Genomic DNA, 27,805 nt, shown 5'->3' with positions numbered 1-27,805 from the left:
GAACTGAGAGTTGTTGCTATGGAGAACTTTTGAAAAAAAAAAAAAAAATGTTTTATTAATGCTTGGCATGGTGTAATTCATTACAGACCTATTCAATGGAAAATGTAATACTTTTAATGAACATAAAATGTCCACTGTGCAGTATAACCCACTGAAGTTTCAGTGAGGAAATACGTGTTGCTTTCTTTATTACATTCCTGAAAGATATGTGTTCTGCTGCAGAACCTTTTTTTTTTTTTGCCCAGTAAAGGTGAACTATTGTTGTTGGCTCCCTGCCCAGAATATCAAAGTGTTTACATCCAATCGTGCTGTTTGATGCTGTCGATGATTAGTTTCATTTGAAAATATGAATGAGATTTGACCTTATTTGCCTCAACAGGTTAGAAATGTCACCTTGTCCCTCATGAAAAGGAATAATTTGATATCTTTGAAGGTTTTATATCGATAAATAAAATGAGTGGGCTGGGCAGGGTGTGTGTGTGTGTGTGTGGTATTATCAACATAATATAGCACTGCAGCAGTGGCACTGTTTAATTTTCACATAAAATTATTATTTTTCTCAAACTAGGGCACAAATATTTTGCCCGCACAAACCTTATTGATCTCGAGTTGCTTCCAGTTATTAAAAAAGTTTTCATCCCAGAACACGTAGGAAGACACATGTAGGGAAAGGTTTTCATATCAAGAGCACAAAAAGATGATTTTTTTTTCTCTCGTCACCACAAAAATACGTATTTACACTATAATAAACAATATAATATGAACAATACATCTGTCACCACTTCCCCTGCTTCACCTTCGAATAAACAGAAAATACTCCCACATCAGTTCATAAGGACGTCACTGTTAATTCATTTGCAACCGAATGAACTCGACTGTAAATGAGAACACCTCACACGGTATCTCACAATGTTTGTGACTTGCACAGATACGCGAATATCAACAATTTTAGTATTTGTGGTGGTACTTTCTTTTTTCTTCTACAGTATATTGGGGGGGGAAACTGTGTTTTGCACATTTATAATGTAGCTGTACACTACTAAGTTGACCTACATTAGATTTGATAAGCTTTTAATGCCATAATAGAGAGCAGTATATTGGACCAACGACCAACTGGATTGTTTCCTATATTAGCTTCCTGGTTACGTTTAGGCCGTAGATTGTGTGTGTTGGCACATAAAAATAAAAAAAAAAACACCTAGTTAGGTTTAGAAAAAGATAATGCTTTGGCTTCAAAGGATCACTTGAACCAATGCTGTGTGTTAAAGCTTCCCTCAAAGTTATGAAATCTCCATCGTCATGGCAACAGTGAACATGGCAAAAAAATTAATAAAAAAAACCGTCCTGACTTGTGGTTGGAAAAGAAAAGTGAACAACCGTTAAAAGTTATTTTTCAACAGACACTTGGCTGCAAAACCGTCTTAAAAAAAATAGTGTTGATAAAAAAAATTAAAAATAAACTTTACTTATGAAACGCAAAATCAAAGTGCCGAACGGAACAAAAAAGCAGAAATTCAATAAACTGTTTATGTAAAAAATAATAATAATTTGGGAGCATTAAAATTATGAAGAAACAATTTTAGAAAATGTTGATAAGATATTGGTGATAGGATATAGAGCTTGAACAAGATCATGTATTCTACAGCTTTATGTCATATTTCCAGTCATAATCTTTCCGTCTCTGCGGCTTCTTTCACTCAACAGGAACACGACTGGTGATAACGTGACCGAGAGTTATCATAGATCATAGATACAGTAGGTGTAGCAAAGCCAGCGTGGGGTAGGACTTCTGGCTCTTTAGTCGAGAGCTTTACATAATGGAGGAGTCCCTCTCGGCCTAAAAACCACAGGACTTCTCCTCGGAGCACTCAGACTTCCTCTCCTAACAGCTGGCCGTCAAGCTGGAGAGAGCTGTGTGATGTTTCCTCCTGGCAGTGATAGAGCAGCTCTCCAGAATGGTTTCCCCTGGTGCAGGATGCGTCTCGCTGTGTTTGGCAACCCGGGAGACGGGCATCACATCTGGCCGTGTGCTCGGCTGCGACGGGGCAGCGAGAAGTAAATTCTCCTAATGACGACCGGCTGGCCAGCGGCCCGGTCCGCCGGGGGCCCGGGTGTAAAGACGGCCTCCTGCTCTGGTAGACTGAGAAATCCAAAGATGGGGACCTTTAACGATTTGTGAATCGGTGAGCACAATTCGGGTTTTTTTTGGTTGTTGTTTTTTTGTTTTTTTTTACACTCGGGTGTGAATGGAAATGAGGAAAGGCTTTGAAACGGGACGTGTTACTGCACGTTTCACTCCGCTGGTTGTTTTCTCCGAGGTCACACTCTGTGGTCTGAAAGCTGTTGTGTCCAGATGGACAGTCAGCCGGCTGGATGATGGATGCAACATTTTTGCATTGGACTCCGTCAATGAAAGATATCAGACACAACAGGGATTCGACTCGGGGTCGGTTCGTCAACCTGTTTTTAAAGTGAAATCAAACTCAGAAATGAGTAATTTTATGGTTGATTTACCTTCATATTTGTGTAATTATTTGGTCAAAAGTGTAGTTATGTGACAGTACGCAGTGCATTAGCCTTCTCAACAGGGTGTAAATCTGTGTTGAGTGACACTACCGGGACTGGTCATAAGATGGGTCCATCTGTGCGTGCAATAAAATACACTAATAATGGTTTATATTATCGCTTCAGAGCCGACGATGGCCCTCCAGGCATCTAATTTACTGCAGACCTCTGCTGTTAGCTGTTGCTTTGTCTCTGGTTTGAACACTGACTTTTATACTCCGTACTGTACGAAGTGCTGATGAATTGACAGTTTGCTCGTTTGCCCTCGACTCACAGGATGCATGAAAGTAAGACTCTTTCCCCGAGCTTTACCTCCTCCTTTCTGTACTCACTCTGCGTGTGTGAGAGCTGCTACTCGCTCAGCAGGTGTTAAAAAACAAAAAAAAAATAAAAAACACATGAAAAGCAGCGTCTTTGTGAGAATCCGTGTTAATGTTGCAAACTTCTCAGCTTGGCTTGCTGGCGTATATTTTTGGAGACTTACCAGCACAACTGAGTGTTGAACCGTTGGTTTGTAAACTGCCGTTCTGAAGCCTCCAGTTTGGATTTTGGCCGTCACCATCTTGCTATTTTGAAGCCAGAAGTGACCTTATTTGGACAAGCTGGGGAGGAGCTAGTGTGTGTGTGTGTGTGTGTGGGGGGGTGATCTGACTCGATCTGAACCCGAAGACATGACACTGCGCCTGCCAATTACGGAAATCTGATTACACCACAGGCCTGTCAATTAAGCAGACAGGCCCCCAAAAATGACACTTTTTGGGGCCTATTATCTAATATTTAATTAATAACAGAATTATTTTATTAACTGATCGTCAGAAAACTAATAAGAAAGAGGGACTTTAGCGAACTGCACCATATAATGACGTGTGGAATGAATTTTTGGACTTTATAATTCATGAGAAGTTGAATGGAAGTCTATGGACTTTTTTTTCCTTAATTTGGGCGACATGCTATAGTATGACTTTTATTCACATTTTGGATGACATGCCATAGGATTACTTTTTATTCATATTTTGGACGACATGCTATAGTATGACGTTTTGGACAACATACTATGGTATGACTTTTTCTTCATGTTTTAGACAACATACTGTAGTCTTAAGTATTTTTTATTTTTTTTGGTTGAAAATCATATTTTGGACGACATGCAATATAGTATGTCAATAATAAAAAAATAAAAAAAAAGTATTTTTTCGTTTTTTAGAGTGTAGGTAACTACACAGCTGTCTTCTTCTGTAGAAATAAAGGGGGAAGTAGCTCACTCAGAAACTGACAGTGTGTCTCCTCGCAAAGGAGGAAACGTCAGTCAAACGCTGTCCTGGGAAATACCGGCCCAGAGACATGAAGCTGAGGTGCTGTTTCCACAAACACATCTAAAAAGGGTTTTTAAAAAGGAATCTCTTAAGCAATATCTGCAGAATTATTTCAGTTTGTCTTTTTTTAGCTGGAAAAAAATGAAATAAAATACAAGTTTAAAATGTGTCTTTAATGTGTCTGTTTTGAAATGAGGATCTTTTCCTGCAGCATCGTTATGTTTGTAGAAATTGAAATAAAGCGTTTGATAATTAATAATTAGATGTCCTTCATGGCTGAATGAACAGAGTTGAACTTTGAAACCTTCGACTTCCCTAACAGAAAGTCTAACGTCAAAGACGGTGCTGAAACCGATCCAAACAAACAAACAAACAAACAGATTCTTAGCAGTGTACCAACATACAGACAGCTATCGTACATCACCCTGATTCTCCACAACAATCTCAGCAGGATATCACTGACAGTGTTAGAAAACTGCTGCAGTCAGAAATCTGCACTGATGAGATACAAAAGCACGACGCGCTCGTTCATCTGCGGAGAGTCTGCTTGGAGTAACGTGATCGTCATTTCACGCCTTCTTTTATGCCTTATGCATAGGCTTTTTTTTTTTGGTTTGTTTGTTTTTGAGTAGTTCTGGTCCTTAAATGTCTGTAGAGCAGGTGATACAGAGGGAATATGGTTTTCTTTGGAGATGTAATCATGACTGTTTAAAGTCTAGAAGTAAAGTGAGCTCTGAATTCATATTGCTGCCGTAGTAGTGCTTCCCAACATAGGTTTTTTTGGTGATTTTAGATAGTTTTTATGAGTTTGTCACAGAACCGTTGGAGCTGAAACGATCAGTTCAATGATTTACAAGGTAGAATAAAAAAAACAAAATAATTGTTGAATATTTTTCAAGGAAAAAAATGCCAATGCAAAGATTCCTGCATCTCAAATGTAATTATTTGCTGCTTTTCCTCCTCGTATGTTGTAGTAAATACAATATCTGGAGCTTTGACGTATATAAAAAGGTGAGATCTAAAGATAAAATACATTATATGAAAAAAAAAATGCATTGAATTATAAAAAAAAATGTTAGTAGCAGGACTGTGGATTGTTTGAAGTTCTTGGATTTCAGTTGTGTCTTTTTGCATCAAAAAGCCCATCCAGTCACGTTTGAAGATGAATATAAAGTACTCTACTTTGAATAATAATTTGCGTCTGATATATTTTGTGGACCAAAAAGAAAATATCAGTTATAATGTGAATAGAAACCAGCTAACTGTCTGCCAGCGCTGATATTGAACTCGGACAAGGAGAGGAGTGAGAACCTCCTGCGTGGGCTTGACTTTGGGAAGACTCTTTTTTTTCCCTCCTTGCTCTCCCTCCTCGGGTCGACCTTGAGGCGACCTCCCTCCGCTGCCTTTTCGCAGCACACTGAACAGCGAAAGGACAGACGAGGTGCATGTTAAGCGGAGGCGGCGGCTCCTGTCATGGTCGACCCGGGCGCTATCGGGCCGGGATCACTCGGCCGTGTCCGGATGACAGGATTCCGCCTGCAAACCCGTCACCGCCGAGTGTCCACGGGCGTCCTTCGGCCTCGGTGTCCGTGACAGCCGGCTCAGCGTGACCCAAAGGACGACTAAAGGGGACGAGCCGCCTGCTGTCAGCGTTTTAGACCAACATCTCGGCCCGCCGCCATATGTTCAAGATTTCTGAATAGGAAATCTCCAAAACGATATAAATACAAAAGCAGTAATAAAATCACGATTATTCAGCGTCTCCTGGCAGAGTCGGCCATTTGGCGAAGATTTACCAAATGACCTTTAAAACTCGGTTATTTGCAAAGACTGGTGTCCGGATTCTCCATCTCACTGAAGAATTGCTTCACACTGGCTTCATAAGCAAAAAGCCAGAAACTCCCATCTGTTAAAGAGAGAGAGAGAGAGAGAGAGAGAGGAGGTCCAGACAGAGTTTTCACTTGTTTTTTTTCGCTCAATGCTAATTATGCTGTTTTGTAAAAGAATGAGCTGGAAATAACAACCGGCTGTCGGCGGACAGATAGTTAACAACAGCGGAAAAAGAGCCGATATTCAGCTGTTTCGGGGCTGAGAACACTCAGCTGTTGAGCCCAAAACTGAAAACCACGATTGCCAAAGAAATCGGCAGTTGTAAGAACTGGCTGGTATTTTACAGAGTGAACAATTAATCAGTTAAGTGAGAAAATAGATGTCAATCTAATGAGTCAATCAGCACATATAACACAAACAAAAATACTTTTACGCTTTTTGATGTTTATATCATAAATATCATTTCAACGCATCGTCTCAGAAACTAGTCGACGGATTTATGATGATGTTTTGTTCGTGCATTCATGATCCCCAGGAGATGAATCCTTTCGACTCCGAGGACACTTGTTTTCGGACTTTTGCCGCAGCGCTGCTGTGAGGTTGATTTTGGTGCTGTCGAGTGAACTACCGTGACAACATGAAATTTGGTTCAGCGGTTCACGGTCCCCCCGAGGAAGAATCATATTACTTTTGCCATCATTTAACTTTTCATTTAGCTCCAAAAACTAATAAAAGTTCCACCAGCTTTGTGTTTTCGCTCGCCAACAGGCTGGAGAAAGGCAGTGAACCCGGAGGACCTTTTAAGGTGCAGTTAAGACCAAAGAGTCGCAACAAAATGATTTCAAACAACTTTCCGGAAGTCGCAACGGTTAAATTTTTAGTCGACGATCGAACGGCAAAAACATAAAACAACGAGACGGGTCACGAATTTGGAGCTTTTTCAAAGGAATTCCCGAAAAGCTGATGCAAATTCACGCCGCTGACGTGTCCCGTCGATTTCTTTGTCTTTTTTCCGGAGCGGTTCCTTCGTTCGGATGAGTTTGTGTCTCCTCGAGTGAGAAGGAAGACGACGAACTGTTGTCACGGCGCTGCGAGGTTAGGTTTCACGGCGCGATCGGCGCAGAGACGTCTGCGGCCGTCAAAATCGCTCGGCGCGTGAAACGTGAATAAAGACGAGGTGCGGTCGAACTCTGCGGGCGAAGCTCGCCGCTCGCCGGTCTCCCGCAACTTGTGCAGACTCGATGGGGTGAAGCACGAAGCAGACGACGCGTCTGCAGGATCAATAATCGACGGCCAGACGAAGTGAGTTTGATGTTGGGCGTTGAAAAGATGAAACTAAAAGACATGCTCTTCATTCAGATTAGTCCGAGACGAGGTTTAGAAGTTGGATGGCGTTTGTTGAGTTTATAGGCGCTAGTGAGCCTCTACTTCACTGTGTGTGTGTGTGTGTGTGTGTGTGTGTGTGTGTGTGTGTGTGTGTGTGTGTGTGTGTGTGTGTGCGTGTGTGTGTGTGTGCGAGTCGGGTGTTTTTTTAGTTCAATAATGGTTGAAAAGTTTAGATCGATTATCAAATAGTAGTTTTGCTTGAAATGCCCGTCTGCTACTTCAACCTACTGAAAATAATTGTCAGATCTGATCAATAATGAAAATGACCCTCCCCCCCACCCCCCCTTTGATTCCCCTCCTGGAGGATGTAGACATCCTGTCATGTATCCAAAGAGCACGTTTGTTGGTGTAATTAAAAGCCCAGCTACATATTTACATTTTGCTTACTGCACCGCTGTGATCGGGTCCATTTAGCAGGTTGGGGAAGAGGCTTCTCCTCGCTGAGAGGAAATCCATTTTCTACCTGCCGCCGTCGGCCGCCACACAGAAGTGCGCTGATTATTCTGGAGGGGTGGGGGGCGGGAGGGGGGGGGGGTGGAAGCGGGATGAGGACCTACGACCGGCACCACCAGCGGCCTCAATCAGTCATCGGGTGCCGTCGCTCCGGATGGAGCGGAGAGGTTACGCTGTTGGCAGGGCCCCGGCAGCATGATTAAGGAGCCGGCGGCGTGATTACGCCGCTCGCCTTATGAGTGGAGTAATAGATGGAGGCAGAGCGGGGTGCTAAATTCTCCTGACGGAGGCGAGGCGCGAGTGCGCGGCGGGGAGGAGGCCGAGGCCGTCCCACGTGACCGCGAGGAGGCGGGAGGACTGGCAATAGATAATTAAGGGACTGCCGGGACATCTTTTCCGGTCACACGGCTGTTTTATTAAAAGGTTTGGAGGAATATTAATATAAACTACCGGCTCTGTGTGATTCGGAGGAGAAGAATATAAATCAGGGAGGAGGAGGAGGAGGAGGAGGAGGAGGAGGGGGGGTGCGTTAGGGGGTGTTTATCGGCAGCACGAGCCGCACACTTTTCGCACTGAAGCACCGTTGAACAACCAAATCGCATGTCGTCAGCCACGAAGGGCTTCGCGAGTGCTTTTTCCACGTTTGCGCATTCATCCGGCCGCGGCGGGACAAAAAAAAAAAAAAATCACTCGGCTCGGCGGGGTTTTTTTTTTTGCGTACGAGTGTCCCGATCGTTCATGTGCCGCCATCTTTTTTTAAAAGCTGTTTAAAAAAAAACTAAAAAAAAACTTTTGTGTGGCTTCTAATTAAAGGTTTTTGGCGTTAATTGTTATCTTCCTTACAACTGGACTGTTGAATACGAGAGCTAAAATAATTGAGGGGATCAATTGCCGGATATTTATTGCTTCTCTTTGTCCTGAACTAATAAAAATGTTACCTACTGAGGCAATGTACTTCTCGGACGTCTTACAAATATTGTAATTATACCAATACGTGCTGTAATAGTTGCAGTTCTGCTGTCCTCTCTCCAAGTGTTTCCCCCTACCATTGCCTTGGGAGGGCGGGAGGTCCCGTCGGCGGGGCGGCACCCTATTTTAGCCTAAATATTTGCGTTTCCACTAAATGTTCCTTTTCGTAACGGGGCACTTTCATTTTAAGACGAATCATATAATCTGTCGAATATTCTGACGGAATAAAATAAAAAAAATAAATAAATAAAAAAAATTGCAGCCGCGGCTCCGGTTGCTTCCTTCGGAGTAAAAAAAAAGAAGAAAAAAGTGCCGACTCAGCAGCTCCACGGGGAACGTATCGCCAGCGAATCGGTAAATACAGGGCGGACACCGAGACGGCGAGAGTCTGTTCTCCTTCCTGTTGCCGTGGTTGAACGCGGTAGGTTTTTTTACATTATCGGCGGAAAAGGGCTTATCTGATGTAGGGGCTGTTCAGATGTAAGTACCTCTCCACATGGATTTCAAAGATAAGCGTGCAGCCTTATGCAATTTGGAGGATCCTTTTATCCAAAACAGCCGACGAGAGACCTGCAAGCCGTCCATTTTAAAGATGAATGCAGCCCGGAGAGGAACATGTAACACGCTGCTGGGAAGTGTTACCCGTGGTGAAATATGAACACGCTGAATAGAGCTTTTTTTTTTTGTAAACACAGATCACAGATGAATCACAAAAAAGTTTTTCTCTTTCAAGGATGTGACTTTGTGATGAAAAAATATATATATATATTTAGACAAAACTCGCTGTCAAGGAAACGGCAGGGAGAAGTTTTTCCACAGAGGCAACACTTGTTTATTTTTCACTGTCAAAATTGTTTTCTCCATTACCGCATTCTTACTTTTATGACACAAATAATGCTCATCGTTTTTGTTGTTGTTTTTTTTTTTTTTAAGAGTCACCCCGACGTCTTGAAATCACCCGTTTTGTCCATTCAACAATAACAAATATATTATTTATTAGATATTCAGTTTATTATCGGTTCAGAAAAAGAAACTAGAATAACTTGGAGTTGTTGTTCACAAAACAAACTCCTACTTGTTGACTTATCTTTGTCATGAAAACATAACGGGGTCACAAAGGCTCACGAAAACTTGATTGTTAATTCAATTATGTCTTCACGTTACCGGGGTTAGAAATAGTCACGGAAATGTTCTTATTCCATGCGAGAGGACACGCAGAACAAAACACGCAGTTTAACCACGCTCGGTTACCATAGCAACACGGCTTCACCCTTAATTTTCTTAACTTGTAATAAAGCTGTAATAAAACACCGCAGCCAGGAGACGCAAAGGAGACGCAAAGGAGACGCCCAGGAGACGCAAAGGAGACACAAAGGAGACGCCCAGGAGATGCAAAGGAGACACAAAGGAGACGCTAAGGAGACGCGAAGGAGACACGAAGGAGACCCCCAGGAGAAGCGAAAGAGACGCCCAGGAGACGCAAAGGAGACGCCCAGGAGACGCAAAGGAGATGCGAAGGAGACGCAAAGGAGACACGAAGGAGATGCGAAGGAGACACGAAGGAGACCCCCAGGAGAAGCGAAGGAGACCCCCAGGAGACGCGAAAGAGACGCCCAGGAGACGCAAAGGAGACGCGAAGGAGACGCAAAGGAGACGCGAAGGAGACGCAAAGGAGACACAAAGGAGACGCTAAGGAGACGCGAAGGAGACACGAAGGAGACCCCCAGGAGACGCGAAGGAGACGCCCAGGAGACGCAAAGGAGATACGAAGGAGACGCAAAGGAGACACGAAGGAGATGCGAAGGAGACACGAAGGAGACCCCCAGGAGAAGCGAAGGAGACCCCCAGGAGACGCGAAAGAGACGCCCAGGAGACGCCCAGGAGACGCAAAGGAGACGCGAAGGAGACGCAAAGGAGACACGAAGGAGACGCGAAGGAGACCCCTAGGAGAAGCGAAAGAGACGCCCAGGAGACGCCCAGGAGACGCAAAGGAGACACGAAGGCGATGCGCAAGAGACATGGAGACCCCCAGGAGAAGCGAAGGAGACCCCCAGGAGACGCGAAAGAGACGCCCAGGAGACGCAAAGGAGACGCGAAGGAGATGCCCAGGAGACGCAAAGGAGACCCCCACAAGACGCGAAGGAGACACAAAGGAGACACAAAGGAGACCCCTAGGAGAAGCGAAGGAGACACCCAGGAGACTTTAGTCAGCCATAAGTTGGACTCGTGTCCACGTGAGTCGGAAAAAGTCTGACTTTTTGTGGAAAAAGTCAAATTAGTTTGAAAAAAACAACCAAAACAAGAGTCCGACTCTTCCAGCCTTCACTTCAGTCTGCTTCTGTTTATTTTTGGGGGTCAAACACCTTTATGTCTCGCACATAACATTTTTCTTCCTCTTCTACTTATAATCATCTTCTAAGTTATATGAACTTTGTTTCTGCAGGATAAATACGGCCAGAGGGACACCGGGAGTCCCGACCTCGTTCTTGTTGCATCTCGGAGAATAATAACCGGCAAGGAGGAAACGTCTCACCGCGTGGATCCGTCTGCGGCGATAGAAAGTCGTTTTTTTGTCGTTGTTTTTTTTTTTAAACGGGGAACAAAGAGACACACACACACACACACACAGAAAAAACCACAACCAACGTGTTTGATCATATAGTTTTGTTTTTTTATTGTTGGGTAAAATGACAAGCGTGTTTTTTTTCTCTATATAAATAACAATCACATGAGGAACGTACGAGACGCGTGGGCTCCGCGAGAGGTGAGGAAGCGGCGTTCGGCGGTCACGGTGTGCTCGGGTACGGGACGTCGGGGAAGGAGCGACGGCCGAGTGGTTCGTCTTCGTTGGTTTTAAAAAGGAGCGGCGACGAGTGCGCGACCGGGGGGACGGGACGGAAACCCGCGCGCCGGTGGCAAACTTAACGGGGCTCGCGGTCGGCCCGCTGCGTACGGGACGCGAACCCGCGCGGAGGAGAAGGTCGGAGGTCGTCGTCGGCCGGTGCGGTCGGGTTCAGAGGCGGGGGGGGGTGTGTGTGGGGGGGGAAACTAAACAACAATAACAACAACAACAACAAATGTAATTTAAAAACCAAAAAAATATATACGAGGAGGGGTGTTGTTTTTTTTTTTTTCTTGTTTTTTTTAAACAGGAAAAGACAGAATGACTTTTATATAATCTGTACACGTCAAAAGTTCATACTAAATTTGCGATACAGTTGCCCGTTGTGATTCAGAGTCATAGAGGGTGAAAATGCATAGAAATGTGTCCAGCGAGGAAACACTTTCGTTGACTTTGCCAGCTACGGATCTACTGCAGGAGCTTTTTTTTTATTTTATTTTATTTTATTTTTTTTAGAAAGAGCTGCGTCTCGCATTCAAAGCTTCTCCTCGAAGACCCCTCGACACGACACGACCTCCTCCCCCTCCTCTCCCCCCCACCCCCCCGCCGCGAGGTCATCGGTACTTCACGTTAAAAACACCCACTTGAAACGCGCAAACGGAGCAGACGATGCATGTTTTTCCACATCTAACTAGACTCTAAAGATGCTTCTCTTTTCTTTTTTTTGTTCTTTCTTTCTTTCTTTCTTCTTCTTCCTTTTTATTTATTTTTTTTTTGGTCCAAGGATATTGAAGTTATGATAGAATTTTCTCCACACACACACACACACACACACACACACTAGGTGCTCTATTGACTCTTCGCTGAAGAACATTTTGAAATACTTTCAATTTCACAATGTGTTGTGTATAAAGCTGGTACAGTTTAACTAACATCGCCACTGACTTTCATTTTTCTGCTTTGGACTATAAAGGGGAAAAAAAAAGAAAAAAAAAATCTTTCAAAACCTTCCGAGGCCGGTTATAATTTCGGATCAAAGGTTACAAGAGCGCACGACCATAATGAACCGCTCGGTCTCCACTTCAAACGGGGGGTGGGGGAGGAGGGGATCACAGCAGGGGCTCGTTTTTAATTGGACTGAGTCGGCTGCGTCGGACGGACGGGACGGGACGGACGGACGAAGAGCGGGCGATTTGTGAGGAACTAACACTCGCCGTGGATGAGGGGGTCAAAGAACGAGGCGTCGTCTGCAAGTCGCTCCGCAAGTAATCGCGCGATTCCTCTGACGGAGGGAAACTTTTCCTTGAAGGCACAGGAACAAGCCGGGGGTGGTTTAATTTAAATTACGAGGGGTGAATCCGGACACACACGGGACATTTATATATATTTATTTTTGCCGATTTCAATTGAATTCGTTTGGTTCACAGGTTATCTACAGCATTCCCACGCACTGAATACAACCGAATAATAAGTTGTGCACATTTACGGATTCATATCAATATTTCTGGAAAAATTTCACGAGCAACTTTGTCGACCCAGAAAGGTGGAATTTAAAAAAAACAACAACAAAAAAACAAACTTGTTTTAAATACAGCGTCAATCAATTATGCCCTCACGTATTTTTTGTTGTTTTTTTCGTTTGGGGGGGGTGGGGAGAGATGGCAGTCTTTCATCCGATGGAGTTACAAATCAATTTGGTTTCTGAATCTGTGGGTTGTTTTTTTGTGTGTTTTTTTTCACTATCGCGCTCCCACAAAATGAAAGAATCTGCAACAGAATTCAGTGCAACAGTACCTTCGAAGGGAAACAAAGCTCGCTGGGTCTCGACGTCGCCCGACCTTAAGAATCCCCGACCCACACCACCACGTTGCCTCTGGGGACGTCGGTGATCTCGCAGTTGAGCTTGTCGAGCCGTCCGTCCAGGATGAAGAGGGACTCTCCGGACGGCGTCATGAGGTACTGCCCGAACAGTTCGCTGCCCACCATGACCCGGTTCCTGCTGCTCCACGGCCACTCGAACGACTTGGTGGCCTCCTTCAGGCTCTTGATCATCTTGACCTTGCCGGTGCTCAGCTCCACGAACAGAGCGTCCGTCTGGCGGCCGGAGCTGCCGAACACGTTGTACTGGTGGACCTCCGTGAAGGAGCGGTGGAAGGCCAGGTCCGACAGGTGCAGGTTGGTGTGGATGTCGAACGGCTCCCGGATCTCGCCCCTCTCCGAGATCGTCTGGATCCTCATCAGGCCGTCGCCGTCGTCGACCGTGACCAGGTAGTGGCCGTCCGGGGACGCGTACGGAGTGCCGGTGACGTCGCGGTTTGGGCCGACCACGCTGTCCGTCACGCCGTCCAAGACGAGCTGAGGCGGCGCGGCGCCGGTGGAGTCGGGCCGGCAGTCGACGAAGTAGTAGCCGCCGAGGTGGGTGTAGGCCACGGACTTAGGGATGCAATTGTACTCCCGCAAACTGATGTTCTTCACGTACGACGTCGTCTCCAGGTCGATCTTGTGGAGGACGGGCTCATTTCGATGAAGGATGAGACCGAACCTGGAGAAAAACACAGGAAAAGATTCGATCAATAACAAAACGCTCGCGCTCGTGAACATCAAATTGGGACACGCGTTCTCCGGGGGTGCCGGTCGGCGTTTGACGCGCGTTCGCCGGTTCGGCTTCGGCGACGCTTTTTGAGCCACGGCATCGTTTTTTCACCATCGCGCCCCGTCGGCCGCCGGATGGATCGCCGCGAAATTTGAAACGGGACACGGGTGAGTCCCTGCGCTGATTATCGTCGTGACCGTCCCGATCGAAAAGGTTTTATTTGGCGGAAAATTGCGACTCAAGAAAAAAACAACAACAAATAATCGATAAAGCGTCATACGTAAATCACCTCCTTTGATAATAAGCGTGCTGCACTTTGCAAAAATATGTTCGATATGTTTTTTTTTTTTTCATTTATTTATTAACATTGGGGCTCAGTTACAAAAAAAAAAAAAATAATAAAAGCGACGTAGTTTTACAAAAAAGACGTAAAACAGGAAACAAAGGCGACGTCCGCTGTCAAAATAAGAGCTTTAGACGATGGCTTACTTAATATGAATTCAACACGTAGGCCTAATGTTTACATGCGGAGCTTCTATTGACGACGCTTTTTTCGCGTCAAAATTTCAAACTCCTGCGACTATTGCCACGATTTTATGAATTTGCGTTAATTATTGCGACGCAAGATAATGAATAACTTTATGCCGATCTCGAGTTTCACGCAGCGCCAACAGCAGGTGAAAGTTTTCATTTTGTAGACGTTTTGTTGACTTTTTCCTCTCAAGACAGAATTTGTAGTTTCAAGTGAAATATCTCAACAACCTTTGATCATATTTCAATGACATTTATGTCTCCCCTTGAAATAAATCAATAATCTCTGTATTTTTTTAAATTTTTTTATATCGTGCGCCATATCAGGTTGATTTTTGTAATTGTTAAACGCTTTGATTTATGACCAGATAGTTATGTTTTTCTTTTTTTAAGGATTTATGACCTCATACTGAGCAGCTAGCATTTAGCGCCAGTCAGCTTAAATTTACTTTAAAAAAAAAAAAAAACTTTTTTTTTTATAAATTTAGCCTGCAACTGCTTCCCAGCCTTTCCGAACGATTAAAGCAGCAGGACATCTCGTGAAGTAAAATTAATATCAAAAAGGTATTTGAATCAGGCACGGCGTCTGCAAATCAATTTCCTTTATTTCCTGTGTTAAGTAAGAAATCTGCCTGTAAAATGGCCCATAAATGTTTAAAGCAGCGAATGGGAGCTTCGAATAAAGCGTCACGATGCCGCTCGGCAGGGAAAGAAGAACGCTAATTGATTTACACTGGGTAATTATGAAAATTGTTGGACTGGCATAAAAAAAAAAAATTAAAAAATAATAATAATTAAATGTTGCTGAGAGGTCTATTGAAACACTTGAACAGCTAAATTCTGGCCTCTGACAGTCATCACGCCGGCAGTCTGGCGTCGTCGACATGTCGCCCCTTATAATGGAGTTACAGCGGCGCCGTACGTGGGCGCGGATCAGCGCGAATGCCGCTCGTTACAGAAACCCAACGAATCTCTTAATGGCACATTAACAGCCGAACAGGGCGGAGGGGAAATACGCAAGGAGCCGACAGGCCTCAATTAAAAAGCGAATAGCAGCTGATCGATGCTGGCAGCCGCTTCAACCTCGCCGCCATTCATCAACTTTCATGCCGTTCGAACACCGAGATGTCTGTTCCCGTGAACAGAAAATGTCTCGTTTGAAAGCCACGGAGCACATAATCGTCCCTGCGAAGGGAATCATTGATCCACGGCTCGTCCTGTCCGCCGGGTCCGAAGCGGGAGGGCTCGTCGAGATGAGATTATTTGACGATTTTTTTTTTTTTTAAAGCTGATTCTTCAACCGCTATTTAATTACCATTTCGACTTGAACGAGCTTCATAAAGGCCGGGCCGGTTTAACTTGTTGACATCGGCACTTGAAGAAAAGTGAACCAGAGAGCTGTTGGTTTGTTTTAAACGGTAGCCGAAATATATATATATATATATATATATATATATTAAAAAAAAAATCGCATTATGTATTGAATCGGCACACAAATTCGGTGACAGTGTCGAATGAGGAGATGAGCTCGTTGTTTAGTTTGTGCACAAATTAACAACAAAGTATGAAACGATCTTCAGCAGATGTGACGTTCACGCTGCAGAAAGCAGGTTTTCCTCTCCGGTCAGTCGGCCTCAAATACTTTTTAGATCCGATTTCTGTTGTTTTTGCAGCCGTCGACGACCACGTGGTTTCTATGGCGTAACGCAAATGCGGAAATCTGTAACGAAAGTGTTTTTTCCCCATTTTCCGGTTACCGAGACCGCGTTGAGATCAAACGATCAGTCGCATCTTTTCAGAAACCGGTGGCACGTTTTCTTCTTGCTTTTGGGTCAAAGTAAAATTGCTCCTTTTTTTTGTCAATATCTTCGATTTTGCCGTCATTTTGTTTTTCATTTAAATTTGTGAGAAATGTCAAACTTAACCTGATCAGCCGAGTCATCGGTAAAGTGTGAGCACTGAAGTCTCCCAGCGTGTTCTGACCCAATAAAAAAACAAAAACAAAACATGAAATATGTACTGGGAGCTGATGCATTGTATACGCTTTGTTAAAAACACACAGCGTACGTGGTGTCAAAGATAAAACAATGTCGTTTCTTGGTGCTTGTATCTGCTGCCACTCCCATCTTTAGATAGCCGGAAATACAAACCGAGTTCAGGACAATCTGCTGTAAATAAGATGCTCCGATTACCATGCAGATGTGTTGTGATTTTAATTATAAGATGGATTTTTGACATCATAATGTTGTCTTTGACATTAAAGGCCAATATTATTGTTTAAATGATGTCTTCCTACACGTGAGCTGCCAATCTGCATAACAAGCCCATCTTTTGTCCTTTAAACATCAGTTGAATCTGTGAGATGAGAATTTTCAATTTAAATCACGTCAAGTTGCATCACTTTAAAATAAATGATATTTACATTATTATTTTTTGTTTCAGATATACTTTGAACTGCTAAAGAAAACGTGACATCACTTTGACCCGGTTCTCATTGTCTGAGTCTCATGAAGACTCCTGAATGACGACAGATTTGTAATTCTTCTGTTTGAAGCTTGTCGGTCTTTCATTTTCCCGTCAAACAATCCGACTTGGAAAGCTACAACCGGCAGATTAAATTCAGCGGGAGCCCTCTGACACTAAACAGGCTGCTTCTTAATCCCACCGGTATTTAAAAAAAACAAAACAAACAAAACAAAACACATCTCCGAGACGAGACGAGACGGGTGAGCGTTCAGGAGAGGAACATTTAAAAACGTATTATGCAGTTTAAAACTAAAACGCCTTTTCATCCACTGATGATTGACAGACGATAACTCTGTCAAACAGTGCTGGGATCGTTTCAGCCGTGGATTGTGTTCAATGTTGTGGCAGCTGTAACAGATTGATGACTTGTGTACACGTGGCGCGATACATCGGTGACCTGCTCAGAAGCAAAAAGGTCAACGGTGCGTTTATCCTGCAAAGAAATGATTACTTTTCCCCACATTCAGATCTTTCTTCTTTTTTTTTTTTTTTTTTTTACCGGTGTCTGATAAATTAATAAGCGAGCATTGTTTAGGCCTCTGATGTCAACACAGCTGGGCTGCTTCATTGGCAGACCCAGATTGTTCTCTGCCAACCTGACAGCTGCTGTTTGTCATTTGTACCAATGATTAATGCATTAAAGATTCTCCCCTCTTCCGCACAGCGGGAGGGCGACGTTCAGCCCGAGCTGCTCGGCGTGTTATCGTCTCGTCTCCGCGTCGGTTTGCAGAGTCTGAACACTTAACCCCGAAGTAATGTTTGCTCCGCAGTTCAGTCGAAGATCCCGAGGGCACAAAAAAAAAACAAAAAAAAGCTCACGAACAGAGAGCGCAACAATGAAAAGATATATATCTATGACACAGCAGTTCTTGCTCACCCGTCCTCCAGCGCAAAAAAAAAGAAGAAGTAAATAAACATCGCATCAACATCTCGCTCGGCTTGTTTTGCCAAAAGGCAGTCAGTGCAATGATTAGAAATGTGTGATAAAGAGGTGCGGGGCAGCCTGGGCTGCAGGGTGCAGAAAACGTGGGTATAAATAAGAAATGACAGCTCTTTTTTTTTTTTTTTTTTTTTTCTGCTGACTTGTAGAGTTGCCTGACTGCAAGTCGATGCTGTTAACGAATGAACGGCCCCCAGAAGTTCCTGTTGGCTTAATGGACGCTGCTGAGGGAATCTCCCCACCCCCCCCCCCCGTCTTCAAACAATCCCCCGGAAGTTGCTGAATATACGTTGGCTGCTCACACGCTGCTCATGTTGCTAAATCAACTAATCGATGGCGTGTTCCTGCCAACAGATAAAAGCCTGTGTGGAGTTATAAAAAAAATAAAAATAAAACAAATGGGAGCCACGAGGCAGCAGTTAATTTAAGCTTTCCTAACAGCTGCAATAAAAACGGCTGTCCACGTAAAAAGAAACAACGTCGACGTGTATAGATCCAGAGTGCTTTGTGTGCTTCAAATGCACATTAGGTCACATTAGGTCACATTAGGTCACATTAGGTCACATTAGGCCACATTAGGTCACATTAGGTCACATTAGGCCACATTAGGTCACATTAGGCCACATTAGGTCACATTAGGTCACAATAGGTCACATTAGGTCACATTAAGTCACATTAGGTCGCATTAGGTCACATTAGGTCACATTAGGTCACATTAGGTCACATTAAGACACATTAGGTCACATTAGGTCACATTAAGTCACATTAGGTCACATTAGGTCACATTAGGTCACAATAGGTCTCATTAAGTCCACCTGTTCAACCACTCGATAACAGCGAATATCAGTCAATCATGCGGGAGAGGCTCGTTGCATTTTGGCAGGCAGACATAAGGTCAGGAGGATCTGCTGGAGTTCAAACCGGCCGTGTGAATGTGGTAGAAAAGGTGATTCAAGGCACTTTGAACGGTTGTCGGTGCTGTTTTTGCGTGTTTTCAGTCCACACGGACTTTCATGCACAACCGTTGTTCGGGGTTACAGAGAACGGCTCAGAAGAAGATAAATCTTCCGGCGGCGGCTCGCTGGGCGAAAATATCTCCTTGCTGGCAGAGGTCAGAGAATAACGACCAAACTGGTTCAAGCTGATAGAAAAGCAACAATAACTAACAAGTCAAAACCTCGAGGCTTTAGCAGCAGAAGACCAGACGGCTGCTCACGGCACAGAATAACTCCAACCGGACGACGGAGGATTGTCAAGAAGGGAAGAAAAACTCGCCTCGATTTCGGCCGCGACATTAAAACAGGTTCGGAGTTGGATTATGGCGTAAACAACATAAAGTATGGATCCTTCGGTTTACTGTAATAATATTAATTTGTCAGGTTTGTTGGATTGAGCTAAAACTATACATTCCTGTCCGGTTAATATTGTCCTCATTATTCTTTCTTCCATGATTTTCCAGCAAAATTAAACATCACAATATCCTGTGTACGGTAGAATAACACTTCTGGACCAAGAAACTAACTGTTTAGTTCACCATCTGTTTATTTTGTTTCTATTTTTCAATCTGAAAAAAAAAAAAATCTCCTTAATCCAGCTGCTCAAATGTAAAAACCAGGAGCTTTACTTTGTTTTGTATTATAGAATAAGGCAAACAATATGAAGACGTGACTTTGAGCTGATGGGACTCGCGATGGACGTCTTCTGACATTTGATAGTCGAATGAATGAGCCGTCGGGTTATTAACTGAAGAAAACGATTGTGTACATACAGTAGTTAAACCGCGACAGATGATTTGATCCATATTACTCCCTAATTACAGTTGTAGTCAAGCGGCCTCTGTTCTGGGTGCTTCAGATTTCCTAGATAACGAGAGAACCCCGGCAGCGGCGGGAAAGTACAGTGAGATGAGCAAGCGGCCATTAAAGACGGCGATTTTCAAACACCACGTAGGGAAAAAAAAACAACCAAAAACCAAAAAAACACGGTGGTCACACTTTCCTGCAATCTTCCCTGCAGGTCTCAGAGGATCTAATTACAGCTGTGCTAGCAACCCCGTTCACACACACACACACACACACGCGCACGCACACACACACACACACACACACACACAGGACTCCTCCTCCTCCTCCTCCTCCTCTCCGGGAGACCGTTAACATCCTGAAATCCTGCCGACCTCCTGCTTGTTCTTGGCCTCTCTGTGACTTTAGCCGATCATTTGGGACAGGGCTGTTTTTTTTTTTGTTTGTTTTTTTTTTTATCCCCCCCCTCCGTCCACTTTAAGTCCGGGTCTGACAGCTGATCGTGACATGTGAAAACCACAGCGGCGTTTCGATGCACTCAGCATTCCGCATGTCTGCTTTCTGTTGTCGAACTGAAATGATGAAGAGCAGGTACCAGCCCCTCCTCCTCACCCACCTCCTCCTCACCCCCTCACCCCACCGGCCACTATCTTGGTTTTTATCTTTCCGAGCTGACTTTTTTTTTTTTTTTTATCTTGGTGAGAATAAAAGGAAAATAATTCTAGTCTCAGCACACCAATGACTCTCTATGAGTGTTTTGTGTGTGTGTGTGTGTGTGTGTGTGTGTGTGTGTGTGTGTGTGTGTGTGTGTGTGTGTGTGTGTGTGTGTGTGAATAATCCTGCTGCCCGATTCCAGTCCTGAGACTGTTTGACCGTTTGACACAGAAACAGTCTGCGAGTCCGTTTCAAAATGTACAAAAACAAACTGCTCTTAAATAAAAAAATAAAAAAAAAAAAAAAAAAAAGTTCAGTTTTGAGCAGAACTTACTCAGCACTCCGGATCATTAGACATAATTACGCTGCCTATAGCCGGTAAGAGTAATGTGCATCCACCTTCGGGTTTTAAGCAGCTGCAGCTGGACTGAGTCCCAGCTGAGATTATTATGGAAAGGAAGTGAGAAAGTTCCCGACCTCCTGAATCACCCGAACGCCTGTCGAACTGGGGAGGTTTTTTTTTTTTGGGGTGGAGGTGGGGGGCGTGTCTGTTTGATTGACATGTCTGTGGTGCAGTCAGGTTACGGCTATCGGAGGGCGAGGCGTAGTGTCACCGGGTTTCCGATCAGATCGAGTCAGATCCACCGCTTGCTCCGCCCCCAGCTTGACCAAATACGGTCACTACCGGCGCCAAACTGTGGTTTGTTCATTTACATTTAAACTTATTTAATTCAGTTTAGCTCATGCTAAAGACTTTGCTTTGTGTTTTACTAGAGATTATCGGCTGCAGCTCAGGTGACCGCCGCGGCATTCTCCAAAAAAAACACACACGCGCACACACACACACACACACACACACACACACACACACACACACACACACACACACACAGAAAATCAGTGCTGTAGATATTCTTAGCGAAGTGAATAAAACGGCAGTGGGGTGAATTTAATTTCCGGTTCAATTTGCATTAGCGCGCGGCCGGATCACGCTCGGACGTACCTGATGTGGTTGATGATGAGGCTGGAGGCGGGGATGAAGAAGTCGTCCACCCGGTCGAAGCGCCTGCCGACCGGCTGCGTGTGAACGGTGTGGTGGGAGACTCGTCCGCTCGCCTGATTGATCACCTGGCGAACGACGGGAGAAGCAGGTGGGTGTTTAACACGAGCTTGATGAATGCGCTCAGCGCCGCATCATTTAAGTCTTCACCTCATAAATATTTGGAGCTCGCAATCGACAAAAAAAAAGAAAAAAAGAAACACCGCGTAACAACTGACATGTTTTATTTTTCATTTCTTGCCGATGAAACGCAGCGTCTCCTCTCGCGGCTGAGGCGGCGGAGCTGCTCAGTGGGAGGCGTGATGTGCGCCGGTGCGTCCTTGGGTGCCTAAATAATACTTGTGCATGCACAGAAGCGCGCAGACATGCGCTTGTGTGTGGGCCGCGTTTTGCTTTTGATTGTGCCACAATGCGCAGAGCAAATTGCCACAGACCAAAACCCTGCATTATGAAATTTGTGTGCGAGGCGATGACAAGCCGGGTTTTCCAGTAAAATCTTTCGACGGTGGAGCCGAATGGAGACGACAGTTCGAAGGAAACGAATGGAGAAAAACACCCTTTATTACGTATTGATTCTATTTATAGCAGCGTGTGTCATAGTGACACGCAGCGTCGTCGCCAACGCATGTTGACGGCGGCGCCGTTTGTAGCTATCATGAAACCGCTGTACACAAAACAGATAATTACGAAAACGTTTTATCGGCAGGCGTATTATTATCAGCTTCTTCTTCTATATCGATCCAACTTTTAATGTGACGTCTTTCATTCAAAATCCAATACGCTGGTTCAGACTATTGAAAATGTGTCCCAGTTGAAATACTCGCACACTGCAATGTAAGCGGACTCTGGGCACGACAAACAAATCAACAATTGAAAGAGTGATTAATGCGCCGAGGTCATATTGGGGGAAAAAAGGGGACACAATGGAGGAATTGACATTTAATAAGGTGGAAACTTGCAATAAACTTTGATTTTAAACCTGTTAAATAATCAAATGCGGCAGACGTTGCTGAGCTTAATGGTTTTGTTGACGATACTGTGCAAAAGATTTCATTCTGAACATTTACACAAACTTTTTTTTTTTGTGCATAATCAGCAGTAAAAAGATGTAAAGTTCCTGGGTCGGGTGCCTTTATTTACAATAATGTGACCCCGAGCTATTAGGATTCGTTGATTACGAGAAAAAAAAAAATCTGTTAAGAACTCATTTGCCACCCTTCAAGCAAAAACGTTAAGTATTTGCTGATGAGAGCTTCTTGCATGCGAGTATTTTCTTGTTTGATCTGTTTTACGTCGTGAAAGAGTTCAACATAACCAACGGCCTGAGGCCGGTAGATATTTACGCGGTACAGGTTATTCAGAAGTGCTGACGTGCTTTTGGACACATGTTGTGAACCTGTTATTTTGACCTTTCCTGAAAGCAGCAGTACGCGACTAAAGTGAGTCCTGGGTGCGTTTTTAGGGTCATAAGTCCATCTGAAAAAAATCCCCCTTGTGGAGAGCAGCGCGATTAAACAGCCACAGAGATAGAGAGAGAGAAGGAGCTGGTCGGGAGTCCGGATGCGTTTGACTGGCGGCCGGCCGCTGAGCTGTCTGTAGGAGACGGTGTGAACTAACTTGTGTAGGTTACTCCAAGTTAAGGACGGAAAGTTTTGTTTAGCAGTTAGGGTTGAAGGTCTCGACTGTTTTCGGTACCACTCGGTAGCTGCTGCGTGGTGATACGCATTTTTTTTTCCCCTTGGCAATTTTCTGTCGCTTCTTAAATCAAGAACATCAGCGCCGTTTCGACCAGATATTAAAAGGGACAAATAAGCAATCCCGACTCGGCCTCGAAACGTTCGCGTCTTCCGTGCTTGTTTGTCTCAGTATCCCGCCTGTTTCACAAGGACAAAACAAACCAAAAAACTGTGCAGAGAGAATACATTACGACAAAGGATAATAGCGTGGGCTTTACCTGCAGGGTCGGGAAGTTCTTCTCCATGTCGCCCCAGCTGAGCAGCCACACCTGGTCGTGAGATTTGTCATAATGGAGCTTCACAGGGAACGGGTCGGTGCTGACCGTCTGGGAGGGGGACACGCGAGAAAAATCGAGCTTTAAAGACAGCAGGGCGGCGGAATAACAATCCGAGGCAATCTAGACTTTGCTTTTGAAGAGATCGCTCTTTGATGTGCGGCGGCGATGCTTTTTGAAAAAGTTTTCCTGCGGACTAATGCATCGGGGGAGGTTGACGGGAGCAAGTCTTTCTTTTAACAAGGCGGGCTTGGAGGTGTGCTTCTTTATATATAAGGTGTGTTTGGTGTTGAGCTGCATTTCAAATCAAGTGGTGACAGACACGATTGCTTCGCCACCGCTGGAGTAATTGCTTTCAGTCTTTATCCCTTCCTCGACACACGGCAGCAATATTCCAAGTCAGAACAATGGATGAGTCGCGTGTGACAAAGAGAAACTCCTCGCGCGTTGCGTCCGCCTGAGTGCAGACAGACAGCCGAGCTCAAAGGGAATAAGGGAAAGCACAGGGGAGAAGGATGCATGCAAGGAGCTTCACTCTCAACGACAGCAAAGGAAAAAGTAATCACCTTCCCATTTTTTTGTATTTTTTTTTTTTTTCCCAGAAGAAATGATTCCAGCCTCGTATTCCTACACTCCCCAACCCCCTTTATTTATTTATTTATTTATTTATTTTTTTACAGCAACTTTAGTTTCTATAAGATTTGTTTTTCAGTGGAGTCCAAATAGCATTGTTTACCTCGGCAAAAATATATATTGTATCGCAGAGAGGAGAGCGGCTCCTCAGAGAGTTAAAGCAAATAAGAGGGGAATATCTGTAAGAACGCCAACTAGTCTGGGAGCGTGTAGTCATCAGAGGAAACAGGTGTTCGCGTTGTTCTTTTCCTCTTGACTAACAACTTATTTTCCGGATGAGGGAGATTATCGAGATCCTCCGCCAATATGCTCGGGTAACTTCGGCGCAGACTGCGGATCAGTCGGAGACGGAGCGCGAAGAACCCCACCAGCCACTTCAAAACATTTACCCACGTGCACTTTGCAATTAACTACTTCTAACATGCAAAACTTGCAACGAGTTCATTAGAAGAAAAAAATATATATTCACCGAGAATTTAATTGGTTACAAATTTCAAAATGAAGCTTGCTTGTTATTATTACCGCGCGCGCATCAATCATATTAATAATTCAATGAGAAAATGGAAAGCAGGGAGAGCAAAAAAACAAAAACACAACTCATGTCTCTCTTGTTATTCGAGACGAGTGATGGGTTCAGGTGATTAATTAACAACTAGTAATATAATGCAATGAAGCTAAAAAAAAAACAACCTCCAGGCGACTGAATAATGAGCTTGTGACAGACTCTGGGACGCCAACCTGTTTACTGGCACGTCCCCGAGAGGTTGGCGTGCTGTAAACAGCCATCACGGTGTCAGGAACATCTGCGGGGATCTGGGCAGCCCTGGATTACCCCCCCCCCCTCCCACCCCCCACAAAAAAACAAAACAACTCACTGACACTGATGAATTAACTCAACGCTGCTCACTAGAAATGTGCCGAATGTTGTCCAAAAAAATGTATCCCCCACCCCTGAGGTAAAAAAAAAAAAAAAAAAAAATGGCGAGGTGGCTGCCTATTTTAACATCCATGGGGAGGAAACGGCAGGTGTTGCCATGTTACAATATCTAACAAAAGGTTGCCAGGCGACGGAACCCGTGAAGAGGCGAGTCTCGAAGGTTACTCGGGCACGACATCAACGTGAAGGTTAAGTGTAGGTCTCGACATTTGCGGTTTCTATGAAATGGATCAGGTCGGGGATTAGCAGTCAAACAAAAAGGTGAGAAAGACGTTTTGAAGGCTGAGAAAAAGAAACACTTTCGATCTCCGGTTCAAGCGGAGCAGAGCAGCGTTGGTGCACTGCCAAACTCGGAGACAAGAGAGGAAACCGGAAGGACTCTTATCACGGAGAATAAAAAATAAAATTAAAAAAAATCCCAACACTCGAGGACGAAGATGAGACCAAATGCTGGAATCTGTATTCAAAACTAAGGTTGGTTGGTTGTTTGGCAGCATTTCATTGAACACGACTCCTTTCAGATCCCTTCGTCGAATTCACTGAGGGCTCATGCGTGTAACTTAATTATAAATTATAATTAAAGATCTAAGAATTAACCGAGACTTTTGATCAGCTATCGTTGGCCGAGAAGTCTGGAAAAAAAAAAAAAAAAAAAAAGTTTCGCGTGGCACCACCTGTAGCTTCAACCCAAAACTGAGCTGAGCAGCAGAAGGCATGAAATGTTAATCAGACCCAGAACAACCGATGGAGCCTACACTTTGTTTCATATTTTATTTTCCAACGGAGGGGCATGATTAAGGAGTTATTACACCGACGGGGCTTAAAATATTGATGTGACTCACGGTGAGATTCTCCTGAATCGATTTAGCCAACATTTGTAGGGAAACGCATATGAGTATATATGGGCTTGGTTGGAAAAAAAAAAAAAAAAAAAAATCCCCAACAAGTCCAAACAATAATCCCCAATAATGTGTGCATCGCAACGATTTCCATTTAGCGTGCAGTTCCTCTTTAAAGGACAATTCTGGTTAAGTAAAGTATCCCCGAATCTTTGCGACGGTGGTTGAGAGAGGAACGTTTTCACAAAGCCACAACGCTAACGAGAAATAAGCTGAAATAAGCCGCAATCAATTACTTTAAACCGGACCCTGCGTTACGATTGGCTGGCAGACATTCGAGAGGATGCCGCGTTGTACGCCCGTCGCCTGGCAGTGTTTACTATTTAGCCACTGGCTGCGGGGCACAGTACAGACTCTAATGTTCGTCAACTGCAGTTACTTTAATAGAAATGTGACTTTTAATGTCGGCTCTGAACAGAAGCAGGTCCTCAGTGGTGTTTAGCTGAATGTGACTCCTCTCTCACAGCTTCACAAGCTCTTTGATATTTAACTGGATTTGTTTAATTCTTTAGAAATAAAAAAAAAAAACAACAACAACACGGTGTTGCTGTTCTTTATCCCTCAGGCACATCTATTACGCACAGCCGCGGTAATTTGAAGCAAGCAGCAACAAAACAAGCAACAACAACAAAAAAAAGAAGATGATCAAGGACAACACAAGTTCATACTTCTTCCGTAGCAGTACTTAAGTTCAGTCCACTAAAAAAAAAAAACAAGCTCTGAGGGTCTCTGATTAGCGGAAGATAGCGAAGCGGAGATATGGTTTGCATTATTGTTCACATGACAGACTCCAGCAGCTGTCAGATGTGCTTTAAAGCCCGCAGCTTCTGGCCCGAGGCTCACCGGGACCGATATCAGCTGCAGCACAGCGCTCGCTCCAATGGATTAGTATCCCACTGAATTATTACTCAAATAGAATATTTTAGGTCCAAGCATATCTAATGTTGTTTCCAAAAAAAAAAAAAAAAAAAGTCTGAATAAAGTCCACACTCAGTTTGAGTGTTTGAGCTCGCAGTCCAGTGCCTCCAAATAATTGAATTTCATGATGAAGGACATCGTATTGTACAACGTTGAATTCTTAGTGGAAGGGTAAGATTTGAGGGAAGAAATGTGTCCTTCGTTCTCCAAATCAATGACAGAAATTACACATATGAAGTAATGATGTATCGAAGGCCATTTGTGAAATATGTTGCCTTCAATCTTTGAGGGAACATTGAAAGGAGGAGGCGGGGGATTGGGCAACCTTGACGTTTGTTGGCAGAGATGGAGGCCAAATTTCTGTGAGAAAGAACTTTTCGCTTTTATTTATTTAATATATATTTTATTTTTTCTTCTTCTTCTTCTCGCTCCGTGTACAAATTGTCAAACCCTCTGAGTGTTTGCTGGCAAAATTGACATGAACCCCGGTTTTCCAATTCGGTCGGAAAATTACCTGGACGGCCTTCTGAGACTGGATGTCAACTATGAGCACTCGATCCAAGGTCGGCTGTGTCGCATAAATAAACTTGTCCTTGACGTTGACCGCCGATGACCACACGCACCTCTGGACCGCCTCCTCCGGTGATGTGGGGCACACCTCCTCCTGCAAAAATAAAGACACACACACACACACACACACACACACACACACACACACACACACACACACACACACACACACACACACACACACAGTCCCCTTGAGCTAATTGTTTTTCATATTACAGGGAAATACGTCTCATTAAAAAACAATTACCTTCGCCCAGTCGTTATTCTGCGTTGTTTACTACTCGCAGCCTTATCACCTATGCTGATGCGAGTCGCGCTATCTTGGCAACTTAGATAAATGAGCTTTTCTCCAGGTCCTGCGAAATCTCCGTAA

At 44.2% G+C, this 27,805-nt stretch overlaps 1 protein-coding gene across 5 annotated transcripts in view; it reads right to left on the bottom strand.

The window, feature by feature from the left end:
* Window positions 1-11,165: 11,165 nt before the first annotated feature.
* The window catches only part of fstl5 (follistatin-like 5), a 170,362-nt gene continuing 153,722 nt past the window's right edge, over window positions 11,166-27,805 (bottom strand). For all 5 annotated transcript variants that reach the window (XM_069701742.1, XM_069701745.1, XM_069701743.1 and 2 more), the window contains 4 exons: window positions 27,377-27,526; window positions 23,419-23,526; window positions 21,408-21,532; window positions 11,166-13,900 (listed from right to left, as the gene is read on the bottom strand). In XM_069701742.1, the coding sequence (XP_069557843.1) occupies window positions 13,198-13,900; window positions 21,408-21,532; window positions 23,419-23,526; window positions 27,377-27,526 (1,086 nt within the window). In that variant the 3' untranslated portion in view covers window positions 11,166-13,197. The remainder of the gene's footprint in view (window positions 13,901-21,407; window positions 21,533-23,418; window positions 23,527-27,376; window positions 27,527-27,805) is intronic.

This window comes from Brachyistius frenatus, unplaced genomic scaffold (assembly GCF_029030835.1).
Source record: "Brachyistius frenatus isolate BFR_SWC_R1_liver_20210118 unplaced genomic scaffold, ASM2903083v1 Contig_38, whole genome shotgun sequence".
Taxonomy (NCBI): Eukaryota; Metazoa; Chordata; class Actinopteri; family Embiotocidae; genus Brachyistius; species Brachyistius frenatus.
The sequence above is the reverse complement of the archived record's forward strand: the minus strand, read 5'-3'. Positions and strand labels throughout refer to the sequence as shown.